General features: G+C 44.3%; 1 protein-coding gene across 1 annotated transcript in view; it reads right to left on the reverse strand.

Annotated features, from left to right (window-relative positions):
- The window catches only part of PCNX2 (pecanex 2), a 312991-nt gene that overhangs the window by 32008 nt on the left and 265224 nt on the right, over window positions 1–15759 (reverse strand). The window contains exons 26-28 of the mRNA XM_007989814.3: window positions 14094–14347; window positions 6616–6849; window positions 4376–4488 (exon numbers count right to left, since the gene is read on the reverse strand). Of these exons, the coding sequence (XP_007988005.3) occupies window positions 4376–4488; window positions 6616–6849; window positions 14094–14347 (601 nt within the window). The remainder of the gene's footprint in view (window positions 1–4375; window positions 4489–6615; window positions 6850–14093; window positions 14348–15759) is intronic.

Here is a 15759-nt window from a genome sequence, read left to right on the forward strand (position 1 = left end):
GAGAGAAGAAATGGTTCTGTTCACAATCACAACAAAACTGTAAAATACTTAGAAATAACCTCATTAAGAAATTACAAATCTCCAAAAATGATAAAATTTTACCAAAGGAGTTTTAAAACTGAGCAATCAGAAAGATACACCACATTATTAAATAATGCTCATTTTGTTTTCTCAAATTAATCTGTATATTAAATATAATCTCCATCAAAATTCCAATGGAAATTCTAAAACTTTACCTTGAAGAGAAAATGAGCAAGACTAGCATGCCAACAGAAAACTATAAAAGACAAGAAGAAAGTAAAGACAGGAGGACTTGGCTTATCAGATGTCAAAACAACGTATCACTCCAGTAAACAAAACAGTATGGCATCGTAAGAACAGACAAATTGAGCACTTTAACAGAAGCAAACCCAGAGGTACTCCATTTATGTACGGGGATGTAGTATCTAGCAAAAGTGGTACTTCAAGTCAGTGATAATTTTTACTAATTAATTAATGATGAGATACCAAATATAAATGACCAATAAACATGAGGAAAGATTCTTATTCCTTACTGTTAATAGAAATGTAAGTTCAAATAAGAACAAGATATCATTTCTTATCCCTACTCACAGGTTTCAGGGATTAGGACATGGGCATCCTTGGAGGCCATTATTCTGCCTATCGCAGCACAATCTGGACATGAATGGGAATGAGTCTAATATTTTAGCATTGAAAATGGGGTTTGGCACCATTGCACACATTTACCTAGAGACGAGAAAAATCCAAAGCAATGGAATGCCCAGCATTAGTGAGCACATGGCAAAACACTATTGTTAAAAGTGCACGTTGGAACAGCTTTTTTGGAAAGCAAAGCAATTTGAGTGTATCTATGATATTATGATTTTACATATATATAATGATTTTATTTTAATATTAAATATATTAAATTTTTATTATTTGATTATTATTTATGATATTATGATTTGATAGATAGATAGATAGGTTTTCATCCACAGTTCCAGGCTTATAACTCCCACAACTCTTGTTATAGTCCTTTGTTATAATGCGGGGGCACTTCCAGCCTTAGAAGCAGGCCTCATGAAACAGAATCTCTCTCTGTGATCTCTTGTTCTCCTTTTACCTGGCCAAGGCAAGACTCGAATCTGACAGTGGGTCATAAGACCCTCATTCCAGAAAGGGCCCTGTCCCATATTCTGGAGAAAAGAATGATGCACAGAGAGGCCAAGAAGAATCTGAGCAGACCGGCCTTACTGGGTTTAGGTAAAGCCCTTTGTGCCCAATCATATTTCTGCACAGCTGTCCAAGTTTCAGTCATGGACAACCAATGACGCTCCATAACAGGCCCAAAGAACACACAGTTCCAGGAGCTTCTAGAGAGTGAACATGTGCAGGTAGACAGGAAGGTGAAGAAGAATTCATCCACCTGCCTGGAGAGTGGCACACCCCAACTTCACAGGGATGGAAGCTCCTGTGCTCAAGACCCTCCAGACCTGGCCCTATGCATCTCTTCATCTGGCTGTTTATTTGTATCCTTTAAAATATCCTTCATAATAAACCAGTAAATGTGTTTCCCTGGATTCTGTGAACTGCTCTAGCAAACTAATTGACCCCAAAGAGGGAATTGTGGGACCCCTCATGTAGAAGCCAGTCGGTCAGAAGTTCGGGCGGCCCAGACTTGTGGGCCTCAACCTTCAACCTGTGGGATCTGACACCAGCTGTGGTCAGTGTCAGAAGTGAACTGGAGGACAGCCAGCTAGTGTGCAGAGCTGCTTGCTTGCAGGGAGAAATCCCATATATTTTGGGGCCACAGAAGTCTTCTGTGTTGATGAGTGTTGTTGTTTTTGTGTGAGAAGAGAGGAAAAACATGGTTTGAGAGTTTTTCCCTAAACAGTATCTATAAAAATTACGCGTAAAATTTGTTTGAGCTCTGGAGACTATTTTTTTCAAGTCAAACTATTTATGGCACCCTAGCAGATTAAATAGAAATCCCAGCTGTCGGTTGAAGAGCGGTGGGGCCCTGCCAGGCTCCAACCTCCCCTCCCACTGCATCCTCCACCCCGATCCCCAGGCACATCCAACCAGGTCAGAACTTCATGACTGCAGACCATGGGCTTAGGGTGGGATGTAAAAGAAGTTGTCTTTTGTAAGCAAAAAAAAATGGAAAGGAAAGTGTCTTGGAGGATCTTTCTATGTGAAAGTGAACCAGTGAAGTGAACCAGACCCAAATAACCAAGTGTTTCCCTAGAATACTGAGAGGATTCTCCCCAGAGTTACCTCATCACCATGTCTGCAGCAAGTAGAGTTGATATCGAGTATGAGAAACTATCTGAAACAAAGGAAGTCCCATCAAAACAAAGTTTAAAAAAGCAGCTGGTAAGCATGGCGTTTAATTAAAGAAAAAGAAATAAAGCGGACCAAACAAGAAACACCTGGATCAGGAATATCTGAACAAATTACACAAAGAACAAGACTAAAAAAGCCTTTGAAAATGTCTTAGATATGAAATAATATTTGCAACTTGAAGTTTATAAGACATTTCAAATTGATCCAACAAAAGAGCTTTTTAAAATCATCTTCCCAGGTGCTACGAATATCTCAAGAGTCATTTTGTGATTTTAAGTGCAAGATCCTATGAAGCCCTTCTCAAACACTGTTCTCTGCTTACAATTTAATAAGGAGCCTGATCTTGGGGGCTACATCATCATGTTTTATGAAGCCCACAGAGGAGTCGTCTGCTAGACCCGCAGCAATCATCAAGCTTAGTCCCAGATGGCCACAAAGAGAATGCCCTGAGTCCAGTGTGGGACTGAGTCAGGTAAGAGGACAGGGAGAGACTGGAGGCCAGCCAGCTCCTCCCCAGGAGATTGGCCTAAAATAGGCATTAACATGCGACTTTAAGGGTCAGACTTTTGGCATTTCTCACCTGTAAAAAGGATCATGAAATTCTGAGACGTGGGAGATGAAAGAGTAGTTGATATCGGAAATTCTAACTACGCCCTTACCTGTCTCTCTTGGTGACTCCAGGCTACTGCCTCCAGAGGGAAATGGAAAGCACTGCCAGCCACAACACTTTACCCTTTATCAACTCACAATTCTTACTTGATGATACCTCCCAACACCTTGCCACCAGTGTAGATTCATAGCTGCCCCTTTCAAGAAGGCCATTCGGAAACACCGTCAACAAGTCTCCCTGGGCTTGGTTACCTGACAACCCAGAACTGTGAAGGTTGCTAAACAAATAGACAGGTGGGTTTTGCCCTTAACAAGCTTATAATCCCACCTAACGACACAAAACTCACTCAAGTCAATATCAAAAGAACCCCTTTTGCAGAGCACCATCAACAATATAATATAGACACAATGAAGCAAGTCCAAGTAGAAAACATCCCGGGGATGGGGCAGAAGCTACGTAGAGGCACCCTTTCTTCTCTAAGCTCCCTAGGTTTGTGTTCTCAAGCTTGGCTGCCCATTGACATCACCTGGGAGCTTTTGAAACTTGGAATTTGTGGTCCCACCCACAGTCGTGTTGATAGAATTGACTAAATATCCTGGGAATCAGGATATTTAAAAGCCTGACAGGAAATTTTAATATGCACGTGGGGTTGAGAACCACTCATCAAGGTGATTCCACCTTGTGGGCAGGCAGAGTTCAGCACCACGGCCCATAGTGCTAAAATAGGGGACATCTGTGCAGTGGCCGCTGATTTGGGTGATTTGAAGCTGATGGATGAAATTTTAAGAGCAGTTTGGCATGAGTACTGTTTCTTTAGTGGACAACACCACCTGAGTGACACAGGGTGCCAGAGAGCCAGCAGAGTTTGATTTTGTTTTTGTTCTTTAAAAAGACAGACATGAGCTATTTGCCCACTGAGGGGAGAGACCCAACAGAGAAAGGGTTTGAAAAACAGAAGGAGCATCCAATTCAACAGCGCCCCAAGGAGACGGGGTGAAGCAGGGTCTGGACTAGAGCGCACATGTGAGGATTTTCTTTTATGAAGACAATTAGGGGAAGGGAACTAACACTGATTGAGCACCAACTCTGTTAGGTACCGGGCTAGGCACTTCATAGGCATGATTTCATTGAATCTTCCCATCAAATCTACAAGGACCTCTGTAACAAAGAAGGTCCTATACCCAGAATCCCTGGGTCTTGACTCTTCCATGTGAATGATATTTCCAAATCAAATACTCCAAAAGAGCAGTGATCAAAAAAATGTTCTTGCAGGCCCAACATAATTTATTATGAAAAGAACTATCTGAAAATAGTATAATAAGTCCAGCTTCAAAATAAAGAAAATGATTGACAAAATCTGTCAAACATGTAAAAGTTGGTGCCTGTACCTAAGAGATTCCAACTTCTTCCCACAGGTACCTGATGGCCATATTGTGAGCGGCCGTTCCCAGAGCTCTCCTCCCCAGGGTGCACAGGGCGAAGGACAGGGTCACCAAGGGAGAGTCCTCGTCACTGTCCAGGGTCTTTGAAGGCTGAAAGAGCAAGAAGTTAACTCAGCTTTCACACAGGTTCCAATATGTACCAACACAGACTCATAAATGTAGAGTGACAGTGGCTTTGTAAGTCAGCCACGTGGTCATCCAGTCCCCTCTAAGATGACCTCACAGACAGGGAACGCTCAGCTTCCTGAAGCAGTTTCTGCTGTGGTTGGACATGAAATAAATAAATAAATAAATAAAAGTGGAAAAGTTATTTTAGGAGAGAAAAGGGCCTACAACATGGGCTGATGACCTGCTTTTCTGGGATTTGAAATATGGCACTTCAGGTCATAAAGATGGGCAGTGATTACAGTCAAATGGGTGCCCACCTTAACACTCTCCAATGCAAAGGAGAGGCATGGTCAAGCAGGGAGAGAAGAAGAACTTGGATCCAGTGTGAAGGAGAGTCCTCTGTTCTCTAACAAGGAGCCCTGTGGGTTGACTGCTTGACTGTAGGTCCACAATCAACAACCAAATTAAAGGCATCTTTCAGCTTGGGCATGGTGGCTCATACCTGCAATCCCAGCAATTTGGGAAGCCAAGGTGGGAGGATCACTTGAGCCCAGGAGTTCAAGACCATCTTGGGCAACATAGCAACACCCCATCTCCATAAAACATTTTTTAAACATTAGCCAGGCGGCCAGGTGCAGTGGCTCATGCCTGTAATCCCAGCACTTTGGGAGGCCAAGGTGGGCAGATCACCTGAGGTCAGGAGTTCGAGACCAGCCTGGCCAACATAACCAAACCCTGCCTCTACTACAAATACAAAAATTAGCCAGGCATGGTGGTGTGCACCTGTAATCCCAGCTACCCAGGAGGCTGAGGCAGGAGAGTTGCTGGAACACGGTGGGGCAGAGGCTGCAGTGAGCCGAGATTGCGCCACTGCACTCTAGCCTGAGCAACAGAGCAAGACTCCGTCTTGAAAAATAAATACATAAAAATAATAAATTAGCCAGGCATGGTGGCATGTGTTTCTAGTCCCAGCTACTAGGGAGGTTAACACAAGAGGATCACTTGATCCCAGGAGTCTGAGGCTGCAATAAGGTATGATCGTTCTGCCGCATTCCAGCCTAGGGAGAGTGAGACTGTCTTTTAAAAAAAATTGTCCAAAGTCAGCTTAAAAAAGAAAAAAAGGGAGAGTGGGGAGATGCAGGGGAAATTTAAAGTCAAAATATCTTTTGCAAGGAAAATAAAATAATTTCACGAACCATCTGAGGAATGGACAGAGCCATCATGGAGCTATAGCCGATAACATCAATCAATTCTTTGAATATCTCAACTGCTTAAAGAGGCCTGGCATGAGTTAAGATTATTATCACACCTTCTTCGTGGTTCTGCCACCTGCTTCTTCTCCCACCTGTTTTTAATCACCCATAAGAAATTCACAGAACTTGGCTAATGTCGTAGTTTGGTTTACTCTCTCTAGCACATGCCACATACTGCATCAGCTGCTGAGGAAGTTGTTTCTAACTTGTATCCCCATTTTCCAACAACAACCCGTGGACTCAGCTTTTCAAATCCTAAGAAGCAAAGTAAACCTGCTCCCTGCATTTGCTCCCTCCCCCTTCTCCTCCTCCCCTGTCCCCTTCTCCTCTTTTTGTAAACTGTCATAATTCTTGATTAGATTTCTAAAAGGCAGGATTCACTTCCAGAAGTGTTCTCAGCACATAAGCAATAACAGCACAGACACACAAAATAATGATGACAGAAGTTAAGTTGGACCATCTGATTGCTAAATAGAATTTTCATGTCCATGATTCAATATGTTCAGTAAATCCCCCTGATTTCAGCACAGATAGACTTGGTAGGGAAATCCCAAAATGTAATTTTAAACAAAGAAGCTTCAAATGTTTAAAAGTTATAATAGAGGCTTAAAACTTCGCTGGCCCTGCGCACTGCATAAAGGGATCTATACCTTCAAGTGTTCTTCATTGGAGACATGGTATATTGATTCTCCTATTTAATTTTGCTTACCTTCAATAAACATCTATCCAAATAGTGCTTTTTTTCTATCCTCTATGTTAAAAGTCTACCATAGAATACAACAAAGAATGGACATTACACTGTTCTTTATTTATTAAACTTACAGTCCATGCCTCAGTCCCCACCTCCCTGACCTACCTCTTGTGTTTTCCGTGCGCAGTGTTGAATCCATTCTAGATAAACATTGCAGAAGCTAGCTCGTGTGATCCCCTGGAGACACGGGACGTAGTCATCATCAATGTTAATGTTGAACATTGCAAGGTCACGCTCAATGTAATGCCACTTGGCAAAGGGTTGCAGGGACTTCAGAAGTGACTCATTTTTGATCCAGGAGAGGAGTTTGGGAGACGTTACCATATAGTAAATTATACTCTGCAGAGAAAAAGCAAGGTTTTGAGCCCTTCGAGCTATTCTAAAGCCAAGAAGATTTTATTTGTTAATTTAATCTTAGAAAGTAAATCAACCTCAGGAAAGTAAGAGACATGAAATCCCTACATGTGGTATCATTTGTATTTTCCGCTGGGTGTAATGCACAGAACTCATCTGAGACATTTCTAAAATGTCCTCTCTTAAGGGTTATCTTAGGGAAGAGGAAAGTGAGAAGAATGTAATGCTAACAGAACGTAACGGAACAGAATTTCTGTGATGAGGAAGAATGACAGTCAGCCCCATCCCTTCTGAGAGAAGCACACAGAAGCATCCTTTGCTGGGGTTGCTGTAGGCTTCGGTGGGTCCTAGACTAGGCTGATGCAGCTTAAAGAGATTGGGGTAGACCTTCCTCCAGAGCCCTAACCAAAGAGTATTTAATGAACTAAAACAACAGGGTTTTCAGTTTGTTTGTGTGTTTTTTGAGATAGCAGTGTCTCTCTCTGATGTCCAGGCTGAAGTGCAGTGGCACAGTCATGGCTCATTGAAGCCTTGAACTCCTGGGCTCAAGCGATCCTCCTGCCTCAGCCTCTAGAGTAACTAGGGCTACAGGTGCAAGCCACCATGTCCGGCTAATATTTTAGTTTTTATTTTTGTAGAGACAGGGTCTTGTTGCCCAGTCTGGTCTTGAACCCCTGCCTCAGCCTCCCAAAGTGCGAGGATTACAGGTGTGATCCACTGTGCCCAGTCAAAACACAGTTCTTATGGAAAGTATTGACGATGTAAAATTGTTGTCACCTTCACACACTTAATCCTGAGCACCCAGACAGTGGACATCTGTGATATGTTCACAAGTAACCCATGTTTCCTTCTTAATCAGACACTGTACTTATGAGTCCCACTTGGGGAAAATGCCTCCCTTGGGCTTGATTATTCTGAGTAACAGGTTTGTGGAAAGTCATTTTGTAGTTTTTGAATAAATTCCTCCATCAAAAAGGCTAGCACCTGGCCTCAAGAAATAGAAATGGGACAGAGGAAATGAAAATCCAAGCCTGATAGCTTGGATCAGGGTGTGCTGCTGCGGAGTCCCTGCCAGCACTCACTGTCGTTCCATTATAACAGAAAAATGCACGTGGTGCTTGGGGCTATTGAGGCTGAGAGGCACCCCTGGAACGAGGCTGCACATCTCATCGTGAAATCATGAGGGGCTGGAGGGCTCACGGTGTTTGATGCAAGGAGGCAGGGATGTGTGCTCCTGTTAGAAACAAACGCTTAATTGATGCTCTTCTCTGTTTATAAAAATATATTCTTTTTAAATGAGAAAGCAGAAAACGAATATTGGGTGGATGGAAACAAAGTCTTTAGTGACTGGCGCCTGTAAGTGGAGTGGGCCGAGAAAACCTTTTCTAGGGGAGCCCCCACCCTCCCTCTCTGGCTCTTCCCTCCGTCTGGCTGGGAAATAAAACCCAGAGCTCAAGGCTTCAGGTTACTTGGGTATCTGGTTTCAAGGTTTTTTTTAGGACTTCAGCAGGTGAAGAGACAGTCTTTGATTTCCACTAAACAACTGCAAACGCATGACTGAGGCTCTCTGCTGTGAGGACTAAGGACAGCCCGGACTTTGGGGAGGTTCATCTGTGGTTCATGGCTTATGCTCTTCCTTCTTTTGGGCACATGTTCTATTACACTCCACAGTCTACCTGTTCCAAAAATGAGGAAGTGGAAAAATGAAATCTGCAGACAATAACTAGAATTCAGTGGCGTGCCTGTTCTCCCATCCTCTGTAACACCCCGCGATAACCATCCCGGCCTCAGGGAGGCCTTCGACATAAGGAGGAAGGAAGAGAGGGAGTGATGGAGGAAGAGGTCAAGGAAGCTGAAGGCAGAGGTGGGAAAGAAAGACATGCTAATGATGCCCACGTTGCATGGCTGTTCTGAGGTTCAGAATGAGATAATGTATATGAGGAACTTAGCACATGGCCTGGCCCGTTGATATGTGTATAGGTGGAAAAACAGTCATGTCTTTGACATCTGTGACTTACCTACCCAGCAAGCAGGATGAGCGTGGGACTCAGAGGGGAGGCAGGCAGTGGCAGCAGTAGCAGTAGCCCAGGAGAGGTTGAGGCAGAGGGGCGAGGGAACGGGGATGGCATTAGGGGACAGGAGACCCGTTGTGTCTGTGGTGGTCACCAGAGTGCACATCTGATATTCACAAATAGAAACTTTGAATCTGGAGGGTTTTCTCTTGTCTCCTTGCTGGCTGGATCATTTAAAGACAGTTTAAGTCGTCGGCCCAAAGTTGCAAGCAAAAGAGAGTAACGATGCCCATGTCCACGAGCACCGCTTCTCAGCTGAGCGTTACAAAGGGAAGAAAGAAATTTGGTTTCTCTAAATATCTAGCTCTAGTGAACATCTGGTCTAGTTTTTCCCCAATATGGCCTAATCACATACCAGATAGGAATAACAAACAAAGACTGAAAGACAAAAGTGTATGTTTTCATTCATTGCTAGGGAGGAATTAACCCCACAACCGATGAAGTCAGAATAGTTAATGAGGACTTTGAATTCCGGAGGTTAACACTTCCTCCTCTCTGTCTGGCAAAATCCTGCAGTCCTGACTTCAGAACAGAACCCAGCTTGATGCTCAGCTTTCTAAATCACTGCATTGACACTTCTCACCGGGAGAAAACAGAACCACCCCAAATGCTTGCAAGTCATACCCTATCTCCATTTAATTTAGGCAGAACTTCTGTCATGGAGACATAGTCAATGAACACTGTAAAATCTTTCAGAATCTGTCAGGAGGAAGTGAATACAACACTAAGTAAAACTGATAACTTGGGGCAGTGACAATGAATTGATGCGGTAAACCTAGACTGTGCTGAAAGCAGGGCCCCTCCTGAATAAATTCACGGTATCTGGCTCCTCCAGCAGGGATTCTCCTGGTTCCTCATTTTAATTGTAGATCGGCATATTCTTTCAGACAACTCATTCTAGAAAGGGGGGCCTGGCAGGCAAACCAACCTGTCAGGCTGTTCGCGCCTCATTCTGCAAGGCCAGTGATAAGCAGGTCTCCTTTCTAAAAGAGCTGCCTGGAAACAATGGCAGCAGGAGAGCCAGGCCCACACAGAAAGCGGCAGATTCCTTGACTGCTAAGAGGGTTTTAAACACTAATAAACTGAAGAGAGATGGAGGAGGCACGAGGGAAAACCTCAAGTCGCCAGGAAGGAAATGATTTCAAATATATTCATAGAGGGTGGGGGAACTGACCCAGTTTATTAGGATATTTTTAAAAAATCCTTTTGTAGTAAAGGAATTATTTCAAATTTTTCTTCCTTTAATTTGCCTTTCCAGTAAGAAAATAATAAAGGAATGAAATCAAACTCTTGAAACTTTAAGTAATTCAGAGCTACAAAGGCAACTTTGTTCACCTAGCAACCATACCAAAGAAGAAAATAATTTTTTTTAACCCCAAAATGCTGTTTCTTCTGTTCTAATACACAGTTAGCCCTCCTGAAATTTCCCTTAACTAGCTACAGCGGGGAATGAGTGCAGGTTCCGAGCCACCCCTTGCTGAATGGCAGGAAAGCACTGAGTCCTGTATTTAGAGGCAACCTCGCAGGATAGGCCCGGCAGTACCAAAGTGAATTAAACATGAGGGCACCGTGAGGCCCCATCTGCCCAAAAATCTCAGCCCCATCCTGAGTACTGATTTGGGAGTTAAGAAAATTCTTGTTTCTGTGGGGCACAATGATGTCTGTAGTAGCTCCAAAGCCTAGTTGTATATCAAATCACTTAGGAAACTTATTAAACAATATAAGTCCTTGTGTCCCAGGAAGTGGAGGTTGCAGTGAGCCAAGATCACGCCATTGCACTCCAGTCTGGGCAATAGAGTGAGGCTCCGTTTCAAAAAAAAAAAAAGGTCCTTGGGTCCCAGCCCAGGCCCATGACATTTGAATGTGTGGGTAGGACAGGGGGATGTGTAATTATCTAGCTCACGAGGGAGGAGGGGAGTCTGTTCCAGGTTTGCCCTGGCTCTGGCTTGTGAGAGGCGCCATGATAGGTAGCACACCTGTGCACTGCCTGTCTCTCCTAGCCTACCTGCAACTCCCATTTTGCCTTCACTCTCCTTTCTTAAAAAACAGAGTGGAAGGCATTGTTTCCCCACAAGCCAGCTATTACCCAGCAGGTTCTGGGGGACCCTCCTGAGTCCCCTTCCATTTGCACATGATCCTGGATTTGTCCAATGGCAAATTGTCATCTTAGAAATCATCTAGGGGACTAGGAGGCACATTTCCAGCAGTTAGGAAAAAGAAAGGTGAGTATCAACTAGCCGTCCAAGGAAAGAAGGCATCAAAAAGCTGGTCCAGTCATGGAACCCCCAAGGCTTCTGTAAAAACCAACAGGGTTAGTCCAGGGAGGATGGACCCAGACAGGGCATCTCACTCTCACTACTCCTCCCTTCTCTCCCACTCACGGTGATCTGCTGCCCCATGGTGATGGGTTGGGCCTGTCCACATATCTGGCTCATGGAAAGGCAGGGATGTGGCTCAATATTGAACCCCGTTCCCACCACCTGTGCCTGTAGCAAGCCACCAGACTCTTGCCTGAATTAGGATCTCTTCTGTCCAGACTGTATGGCCCAGACTCCAAATCTATGTTCCCTGGAAACTTTGTTCATTTAGTACAAAAAAACAAATTGGGCCATGCAATATACAGGTCATCAAGCAGAGCTCTGAGGACCCAAAGAGGACTCAGGTGTGGCTTCTCTGTTTAGGGAATTACCATAAAGTGAAGCAGGAAAGGTTTGCAGAGGAAGGGGAGGTGAATGTTGGCCATGGCCCTAAAGGGCAGGAAAGCACTGGGCAGCCAGCTGGTGAGGAAGAGCTGTTGGAACTGAGGTTGGAGGAGAAGATGCGGGCATGTGGGAGGGAGAGGAGGGTCCCTACAGGAGGAGTGAGCAGTGTGCAAGCGTGTGGGGCAGGGAGCACAGGTAGTGTGCGCACAGTGTGTACACAAAACAGTGAGAGATGGGGGAAGAGGGGTGGGAAACACAGCCAGTAGCAACAGTGGAGTGCTCAGGGTAGCAGATGAAAGAGTCTAGTCTAATTCTTGAGGCAACAGGAAGATGTCAACTCTAGGGCTTATCTCCATGGCCTGTCCAGACCTACACTGTTAGTCCTTGCTGCTCCCTTCCAGCCACTTGCTTCACTGGCCTGTGAGTCCTCTTGTTTAGTCAGTCCCTGCATCTAGCTGTTCATGCAACCACCCCATCCTGCCTCCTGAAAACGAAAGGAAATACTCAAGCGACACTTTCCTTGTTGAGGGAGAAAACAGAGATGGCTAGTTACCATTTATCATCTGCTTTCTCCTTCTTCCATGAAGGCACAATTTCATTCTGGGCTCATGGTCGCCCAAAGTACACTTTCCAGACCCTCTTCCGGGCGGCATGTGACAATGTTCTGGCCGACGGGATAGAGTGGGGAGGATGCTGTGGCCGCTTCCTAGAACCTCTTTACCAGACAGCTGGTGCGTGCCCTTGGTCTTCATTTTCTGTGTCCTTTCCTCTATCCCTTTAAGCCTGTAACTTAAATTGTGGAACTCAAATTTTGGAAGATGGTTGATGGTCAACCATCATCAAAGTCCAAGAGAAATAAGCTTCTAACATGCATGCCACTCTTATTTCATGGCTCACTGCCCAACCTAACACAACTGGTATATTGAGTTTGCCTAGAGTTTAGAAATAGAAGATAGGCCATAACTCCCTGGTATGCTTCCCAAATCTTCCCCCATTTACACTAGGTTGGACAAAACAAGTGTAGTTTTGTATGAAATTTGAATATAATGATTTGCATCTCTAGCACACACAAAGATGGCAAGCACAAACGGCTAAATCTGTTGTAAATATGCTGCCACAGAAAAGGGTTTTGCAAACATTTTGTGTAGCAATCACCTAGGGGGATGAGATCTAAGAGTTATTTACCCCCTGACTATCTTCTGTTTCCACGTAGCTTCAGCAGCTATTGTGGATTTCGAGAATCCTCATTACCCAGGCTGGAGTGCAGGGGTGCAAGCACGGCCCACTGCAGCCTCAAACTCCTAGACTCAGGCAATTCTCCTGCCTCGGCCTCCTGAGAAGCTGGGACTACAGGTGTGCACCCCATATCTAGCTAATTTTTCTTTTTTTTTTTTTTTGTAGAGATGGGGTCTTGTTATGTTGCCTAGGCTGGTCTTGGACTCCTGGGCTCAAACAATCCTGCTGCTGCCTTGGCCTCCCAAAGCTCTGGGATTACAGGCGTGAGCTACCATGCCTGAATTTATTCCAAATTTCTCAATGCCCTTTGTTTGTTAGCTGGTTAAAACTTTAGGTGCCATGTTATCTTTTCATTCTGTGTTTCCTCATTTCTGCTGGACCACCTGTCTCAGCACGCTGGCAGGGGCCTCTGTGGTCTCCAATGGATGAGCTTCCTCTTTTTGAATAGCATTAAGATGTGACGCATACCTGTGGGTCATCCAGGACTTCCACCACACCAAGTCCCCCCAAACCTCCAGCACAGGACCCACAGCGAAGATCTCCTCCGCCACATGGCCCTCACCTGCCCCTTCCCCTTCAGAAAACACCTCAGCCCCGATGAACACTACACATCCTCAGGCAGGTCCCACACTTGTTTTCCAGGAGACTTACTCCAAACTGCCATGATTTCTGAGGTTGAATACAGATTGGGCAGAGGTAGGCACTGAGCAACTGAAAAAACATGTTATTATTCTCCATGTGAGTTAGGAGGAAAGGCTGTCACAGCCAATTCTGACTGGATGGTTTAGCTACTTTTTGAGTTCTCCTTACGAACTTAAAATATAATTCTGGTTCTAAAGTGGACACTGTGCAGAGCATCTAATCTGACCCTTATAACTCAAACATGGAGGCTTAGTAATAGTTCTAGGATATTAAATTTGTCCTCATCATCAGGACAAGCAAACCATGCTGTGGTAGAAGAGACAAAGAAAACCTAGATAAGAAAACGAACTGCCTATTGGTGCCTAAGCTTAGGATACGACCAGGGCACAAATCTCAGGTTAAGGCAAAGCCCTCTAGGACTTTTCCAAAAGTGACAGTTCCCCAGATGGCTGGACTTCCGATTCGGAAGCTGAGGATGAGAGGCTCAAAATTTAGTTTTCGACAGAGCTCTTTTGGAGCTTCCTGTGCCATCTTAGCATTTCTGCCTTAGACAGGTGTTTGGGAAACAGAGCAATACCTTGATGTAGTAGCGGATGAGGATCCTTCGGAGGTCAAACACCTGCAGCATGGTGGCTGCGTTGTTGTCCAGGATGCTGTAGCCCTCCAGGATGTACTGGGTCCGCGTGATTTCCCAGGTGAGCCAGCGGAGGTGAAAGGCAGCATTGCAGGACAGCAGGTGTGGCAAGTGGCCTGGTTTGCAGCAGCAGCAGCCTCTGTCCTCCTCATCGCCCTCCATGATGGCTTCCACCTCCCTCTGCTGGCAGTAGGTTCCTGGCCAAGCACAAACATGAAGGAAGTTTGATGAGAAGGCATGCTAGAATGTTCGCTTCAATGGATTTCCCCATGGCTTCATCAGAGGGGAAGAGGCTGAAGGGAGTCGAGGAATCAGGAAATTTGTTTATTCTCAAATAAGTCCCCCAAAGAAGTCATAATTCTCATAATCATGAACTCTCTTATTTACGCACATTCATTCTGAGTCTTTGTAGAAAATATATTTAAACCATTTAAAAATGTTTATGGAGCTATGAGCTAAATGTCAACACAGAAGAACATCATTTCAGTGGGAGGCAGTAGTCGACAAACAGGTTTTGAAAACGGCAGTACATACTAGCTACTTGACTTTAGTCCATTTATTTAACTGGTGCAAGCTTGTTTCCTCATCTGTAAAATAGGCTATTGTAAAGATGAAATCAAATGGCATATGCAAAGTGATTAGTCACCACAAAAAAATGGTAGTTGTTCCTATTATTTTTACTAGTGTGAGCTCCCTAAGGGCAATGCCTGGCAGGTAGAAATTCAGTAAACACACAAACAAATAAATTGATGAGCTAGTGAATAATTTATTCACCAAATATTGAGTGTACCCAATGCACTGTGAATACAGCAATGAAAACAATATATAAAATCCCTGTCCTTGTATAGCTTATCAGTTTAAGTTAAAGAAGACAGGCAAAAAAATAATAAAGCAAAAAAAGGACTGGAATGACAGGGTGGGAATAACTATTTTAAATAGGGGGTCAGAGAAGGCCTCCCTGGGATGTCTGAGTAGAGAGCTGAAGGAGGTCAGGGGGAACTCAGCGCAGATAACTGAGAGAAGGGTTTCACAGGCAGACAGAAGATCATATCCAAGGCCTTGGGGTGGGAACACACTTATTATATGTTCCAGAGTAGCAAGAAAGTCTATAGTAGAGGGCACAAGTGGGAAAGCAGTAAATGAAGCAGAGAGATAGCTAGGGGCAGATCCTACTTAGAATGAGTTAGAGGAATAGTTGGATGGCTTTAGCTTAAAAGAAATGTAGTCTGACTTATGTCTTAGGAGGACAACTCTGGCTTGCTGCCCAGAGAAAGGACTGTCAAGGGAACAAGAGTGGGAGCCAGGGCATCAGTTGTGAAGCTGTTAGTTAACCCAGATGGGAGAGAATGATGACTTGGTCCTGGGTGGTTGGAGGAAGTGGTGAGAAATGATTAGATTCTGGATATATCTGAAAGCAGTCTGATGAGATTTGTTGACGAATTTAGACATGGGATATTGAAAAGGTGAGAAAAGAATGATGCTCAGGTTTCTGTCCTGAGCAGGATAAAGAATGAAATTACTATTTACAGAGGAGAGGAAGATTGCAGGAGGACCAGCCTTTGGGTAGGAGTGAAGGGAAGATCAGGGATTTACGTTTACATATGTTAAG

The sequence above is a fragment of the Chlorocebus sabaeus genome, chromosome 25, assembly GCF_047675955.1.
Source record: "Chlorocebus sabaeus isolate Y175 chromosome 25, mChlSab1.0.hap1, whole genome shotgun sequence".
In the NCBI taxonomy this organism is placed as follows: domain Eukaryota; kingdom Metazoa; phylum Chordata; class Mammalia; order Primates; family Cercopithecidae; genus Chlorocebus; species Chlorocebus sabaeus.